At 49.9% G+C, this 6535-nt stretch overlaps 1 protein-coding gene across 1 annotated transcript in view; it reads left to right on the top strand.

Moving 5' to 3' along the window:
• Positions 1 to 3318: 3318 nt before the first annotated feature.
• Positions 3319 to 6535, top strand: part of HECTD3 (HECT domain E3 ubiquitin protein ligase 3) — a 130046-nt gene continuing 126829 nt past the window's right edge. Inside the window, exon 1 of the mRNA XM_029618051.1 lies at positions 3319 to 3707. Coding sequence (XP_029473911.1) covers positions 3393 to 3707 — 315 coding nt within the window. The 5' untranslated portion in view covers positions 3319 to 3392. The remainder of the gene's footprint in view (positions 3708 to 6535) is intronic.

The raw sequence follows: 6535 nt of genomic DNA, 5'->3' as shown, positions 1-6535 counted from the left end.
ATAGGGAAGAAAGGAGGCAGGGACGATATTCTGCTGGCAGATCCATTTCCTGAAGCCTCTTATTTGCTTGTCCTGAGTAGACTATAAGCTCCATGGCGCAGGGATTCTCTCTTGTGTAGATCCTGTAACACTGTAAGAAATGATATGGAGTAGGAGGAGGAGCGCACAGCTGCCCACCTTGTAGAGCAGAGGTGAGCAAACTACAGCCTATGGGCCACATCTGGCTCCAGGAGATTCCAATCCAGCCCTGTGTCCCGGCCCGTGGCAACAAGGGCTGAAAGAGTCCTCGGTGGGGTCTGTCAGACCTCAGACTTGAAGGGGGATTCCCCCAACCCTCATTGCCTTCCTTTCTCCATCCACACCTGGCTCCCAACGATGTGACCCTAAGCCAAAATGTTTTCCCATCTCTGCTCCAGGGCAATGCACATTGGGTCTTCTAGGAGGCCCTAGGGATGAGTGTTAATGTCTGAAAGGCCTGGGTTAAGTGGGCAGCCTGGGGGCTGGGGATACTTCAGATTTGGTATCACCCAGGGTGTTGTTCCCTGGCATGGTCTGGTTTACTCTGATAACAATTTGTAAGCTCCTCCCTGTAGCCGTTAGGTGCTTTGTCACCCTCATCCCCTGCTCTTGTGTGGAAGGGATACAAGTGTGGATTGCTGCTTCAAATGATAATGTAATGTGGATATATTCTGAAGCAGAAAGCTCCAGAGTTTTAATAGCCACTCTCACTGACTTGTGCAAGTGGCTAATAACACTCTTCTGATATGCAGATCAAGCTGCAGAATTTCTACCTTGGGGACCGATGCAATAAAAAGCAAGGAAAGCGGGCCCCATGCTATAACCAAATTAGGGGGTCGCAGCTGCCGGTTATGAAGACCGACGCTGGTAAACGGCGTCGAGTTTATCTGCAGCCATTTTCATTACTGGCAGATGGCCGGTTATGAAAACCGATGCCAAGTTTACCGGTGTCGATCATAACTCGGCGGTCTGCCGAAGTGTTTTTTTTTTTACGTAAGAAGTACAGAAAAGCAGTTTTTTTCTGCTTTTCTGTACTTCTTTTACCTGCGCTCAGCTATTAACGCCTGCTCCAGGCAGGGGAGGGGGAGAAGCTTTTGTTTCCTGGTAATGCTCTGCTTTAGCTTTATGTTGGTTGCCTTGGCTTACTCACTATAGAGCTATTGTAGAGTGCGCATTCTGCATTGGCTGATTGTGATTAAGATTTTACTCTGTGTGGCTACCTGCATTGGTTTTATATTCTGTACATCACCTGAAGCTTATGGAGAAGGTGATTTAATCAAATTTGTTGAAATTAAATAGATTATTTATTTAAAAGAATTTCTTGACTTCACTATCTACAATTCTAGGTGGTTTACACACAAAAGCATTAACAATAAAATTAACCAGCACATTATATGCAATGCCCACACTGTCATGTCACAGTGATTTCCTCAGAGATTCCACAATTATTAACCATGCCTTTACCCTAAGTTAGTTAAACACCAAAAATCCACCTTACTTAGCATCATATGACTCTTTGAGCAAGAAAGCTTGTAATTTTTCCCTGAAAGACAGTGTGTCTGTGGTAGTTCTAATGTCATCAGGAGTGATTGTGGGCCTGCAATGGTGAAAGCCTTGATCTGGTGGCCTCTAAGCGAGTCTAACGTGAGCTGGGGATACATGTTTATTGGGACAAGGATCCCGGGAAAAATACCCTCTGGTGCTCTGGAAAACTTGGCCAATAGACAGCAACTCCTACTTCAGCGTGGTACAGGCTGTCTGAATGGATAATGTGTCGGGTAGAGCGGATTAGACACCTGATGTCATTTTGTGTGACTAGAGAATATCCAGCGAACAGAACTGCGCCAGGAGCAATGCTTAAGAAGATTCAGCCTCCTGCCTTTCAACTCTTCAACTCTAGGAAAAGTGTAGGATGAGCCCTGACTTTACAGAGAGGTTCCTGTAAAAGTGAAGCACTGAAGAGAGCTTCTCAAGCAGCCTTTCACCCCATGCTAAAAGAGAATTCAACATTTCCCTACTGCAAGAAAGGCTGTTTTTGAAGGGTTGTTTAAAGAAACTGAACATAAAGTCTGTAAAATTGAGTGTTGAAAGCAAGAGAAGGATGAGGAAAGAGAACATTGGCCTATGATGGCCAAAAGGAGGGATTCAGTTCCGTGGCCTTTTCTGAAGCCCGATTGTTGAGGGTGAAAACTGTTGCCCTCTTTAAGGAAGAGGCCACCATTACAGCAAGCAGAGGTAATCTTCAGGGCATTATAGAGAAGGAAGGGGATACTCCGCTTATCACAGTGAGTGGAGGTAATATTTGTGGTATGATAGAGAAGGAGGAGAGAGTCCGGATATTACAGTAAAGGGAGGTAATATTTAGGGTATTATAGAGTTGGAGGAGATACTCCAGGCATGATGGTGAGTAGAGGTAATATTTGGGGTATGATAGAGATAGAGAAGGAGAAGAGAGTCCGGGCATGACAGTGAGCGGAGGTAATATTTGGGGTATTATAGAGTTGGGGGAGTTACTCCAGGTATTACAGTGAAGGGAGATAATATTTGGGGCATTATAGAGTTGGAGGAGATACTCCGGGTATTACAGTTAGCGGAGGTAATATTTGGAGGAGATACTCCGGGTATCACAGTGAAGGGAGATAATATTTGGGGTATTATAGAGTTGGAGATACTCCAGGTATTACAGTGAGCCCAGGTAATGTTTGGAGTATTATAGAGTTGGAGGAGATACTCCGGGTATTACAGTGAGCAGAGGTAATATTTGGGGTATTATAGAGCTGGAGGAGATACTCCGGGTATTACAGTGAACGGAGGTACTATTTGGGGTATTATAGAGTTGAAGGAGATATTTCGGGCATGACAGTGAAGGGAGGTAATATTTGTAGTATTATAGAGTTGGAGGAGATACTCCGGGTATGACAGTGAGCGCAGGTAGTATTTGGAGTATTATAGAGTTGGAGGAGATTCTCCGGGTATTGCAGTGAGCGCAGGTAGTATTTGGAGTATTGTAGAGTTGGAGGAGATACTCCGGGTATTACAGTGAGCGGAGGTAATATTTGGGGTATTATAGAGCTGAAGGAGATATTTCGGGCATGACAGTGAAGAGAGGTAATATCTGGAGTATTATAGAGTTGGAGGAGATACTCCGGGTATTACAGTGAGCGCAGGTAGTAGTTGGAGTATTATAGAGTTGGAGGAGATACTGCGGGCATGACAGTGAGCGCAGGTAATACTTGGGTATCCTAGAGAAGGAGCGGTGATACTCGGAGTATTACGGTAGAACAGTCCCGGCGGCGCCGCCTCCTCCTCCTCCCCCCGCTGCTGCCCGGAAGAAGCCTCCGTCCGCCCTGGTCCCGCTCCTGCCCGCTGCCCCCATGGCGGGCTGGGAGAGCTCCCCGTCCGCCTTGCTGGCCCGCCTGCGCTGCCTGCAGCATTGTGTGCGCTGCCTGCGCTCCTGCCAGCCCCTGCCCGCCCCGCTCTGCTACGTGCCCCGGGAGCTGCTCTACAAGGTGTGCAAGGACGGGGCGGCCGGGGCCTGGGACTACAGCCTCCTGCCCGTCTGGGACTCGCCGGCCCTGGCCCGCCACAAGCTGCCCCGGGCCACCATCGAGCTGCGCAAGGGCAGCTGCCTGCGGATCACCGGCGAGGAGTACTGCGACGACCGGGGGCTCTGGGGCAAACTCAACAAGGTTAGAGGACGGATTGGGGCTAAGAGAACAAGGAAATCCAGCATGGAGAGAGGAATTGGGGGTAAGGGAGGCGGGGGGGTCCAACATGGAGAGAGGGATTGGGGGTAAGGGAGGCGGGGGATCCAACATGGAGAGAGGGATTGGGGGTAAGGGAGGCGGGGGATCCAACATGGAGAGAGGGATTGGGGGTAAGGGAGGCGGGGGATCCAACATGGAGAGAGGAACTGGAGGTAAGGGAGCAGGGGATCCAACATGGAGAGAGGGATTGGGGGTAAGGGAGGCGGGGATCCAACATAGAGAGAGGGATTGGGGGTAAGGGAGGCGGGGATCCAACATGGAGAGAGGGATCGGGGGTAAGGGATCCAACATGGTGAGAGGGATTGGGGGTAAGGGAGGCGGGGGATCCAACATGGAGAGAGGGATTGGGGGTAAGGGAGGCGGGGATCCAACATGGAGAGAGGGATTGGGGGTAAGGGAGGCGGGGGATCCAACATGGAGAGAGGAACTGGAGGTAAGGGAGCAGGGGATCCAACATGGAGAGAGGGATTGGGGGTAAGGGAGGCGGGGATCCAACATGGAGAGAGGGATTGGGGGTAAGGGAGGCGGGGGATCCAACATGGAGAGAGGAATTGGGGGTAAGGGAAGTGGAGGGTCCAACATGGAGAGAGGGATTGGGGGTAAGGGAGGCGGGGGGATCCAACATGGAGAGAGGGATTGGGGGTAAGGGAGGCGGGGGATCCAACATGGAGAGAGGGATTGGGGGTAAGGGATCCAACATGGTGAGAGGGATTGGAGGTAAGGGAGGCGGGGGATCCAACATGGAGAGAGGGATTGGAGGTAAGGGAGGCGGGGGATCCAACATGGAGAGAGGGATTGGGGGTAAGGGAGGCGGGGGTAAGGGAGGCGGGGGATCCAACATGGAGAGAGGGATTGGGGGGTAAGGGAGGCGGGGGATCCAACATGGAGAGAGGGATTGGGGTAAGGGAGGCAGGGGATCCAACATGGAGAGAGGGATCGGGGGTAAGGGATCCAACATGGTGAGAGGGATCGGGGAAAGGGAGCACAGGATCCAACATGGAGAGAGGGATTGGGGGTAAGGGAGGCGGGGGATCCAACATGGTGAGAGGGATCGGGGTAAGGGAGCACAGGATCCAACATGGCGAGAGGAACTGGAGGTAAGGGAGCAGGGGATCCAACATGGAGAGAGGGATCGGGGGAAAGGGAGCAGGGGATCCAGCATGGAGAGAGGGATCGGGGGAAAGGGAGCAGGGGATCCAACATAGCAAGAGGGATCATGGGTAAGGGAGCAGGGGATCCAACATGGCAAGAGGGATCGTGGGTAAGGGAGCAGGGGATCCAGCATGCGAGAGGGATCGAGAGTAAGGGAGCACGGGATCCAACATGGCTAGAGGGATTGGGGGTAAGGGAGCAAGGGATCCAGCATGGCGAGAGGGATCGGGGTAAGGGAACAGGGGATGGTACAACCCCATTTACAGAAGAGAGTTTTGGTGGAACTAGGAAACCTGAAAGTGGGCAAGGCCATGACACCGGATAAGGTACCCCCCAGGATACTGAGGGAATTCCGAGAAGTGCTGGCAGGTTCGCTGAAGGATCTGTTCAATAGATCCCTGGAAACGGGACTTCTATCACAGGACTGGAGAAGGGCGGTGGTGGTCCCACTTCACAAGAGTAGGAGCAGAGAGAAGGCTGGATACCTCAGGCCAGTTATCCTTACCTCGGTGGTGGGAAAATTAACGGAGACTCTTGCTGAAGGAAAGGATGGAGAACTATCTACAATCCAATAGGCTACAGGAACCAAGGCAACGTGGTTTTACCAGAGGAAATGGCAGATGAAATTTAATGTGGATAAGTGCAAGGTGATGCATATAGGGAAAAATAACCCATGCTATAATTACACAATGTTGGGTTCCATATTAGGAGCTACAACCCAAGAAAGAGATCTAGGCATCATAGTGGATAACACATTGAAATCGTCGGCTCAGTGTGCTGCGGCAGTCAAAAAAGCAAACAGAAAGTTGGGAATTATTAGAAAGGGAATGGTGAATAAAACAGAAAATGTCATAATGCCTCTGTATCGCTCCATGGTGAGACCGCACCTTGAATACTGTGTACAATTCTGGTCGCTGCATCTCAAAAAAGATATAGTTGCGATGGAGAAGGTACAGAGAAGGGCTACCAAAATGATAAGGGGAATGGAACAGCTCCCCTATGAGGAAAGACTAAAGAGGTTAGGACTTTTCAGCTTGGAGAAGAGACGACTGAGGGGGGATATGATAGAGGTGTTTAAAATCATGAGAGGTCTAGAACGGGTAGATGTGAATCGGTTATTTACTCTTTCGGATAGTAGAAAGACTAGGGGGCACTCCATGAAGTTAGCATGGGGCACTTTTAAAACTAATCGGAGAAAGTTATTTTTTACTCAACGCACAATTAAACTCTGGAATTTGTTGCCAGAGGATGTGGTTAGTGCAGTTAGTATAGCTGTGTTTAAAAAAGGATTGGATAAGTTCTTGGAGGAGAAGTCCATTACCTGCTATTAAGTTCACTTAGAGAATAGCCACTGCCATTAGCAATGGTTACATGGAATAGACTTAGTTTTTGGGTACTTGCCAGGTTCTTATGGCCTGGTTTGGCCTCTGTTGGAAACAGGATGCTGGGCTTGATGGACCCTTGGTCTGACCCAGTATGGCATTTTCTTATGTTCTTATGTTCTTATAATGCCTCTGTATTGCTCCATGGTGAGACCGCACCTCGCCGCATCTCAAAAAAGATATAGTTGCGATGGAGAAGGTACAGAGAAGGATGAC

This window comes from Rhinatrema bivittatum, chromosome 10 (genome assembly GCF_901001135.1).
Source record: "Rhinatrema bivittatum chromosome 10, aRhiBiv1.1, whole genome shotgun sequence".
NCBI lineage: Eukaryota > Metazoa > Chordata > Amphibia > Gymnophiona > Rhinatrematidae > Rhinatrema > Rhinatrema bivittatum.
This window is presented reverse-complemented; position numbering and strand designations above follow the sequence as displayed.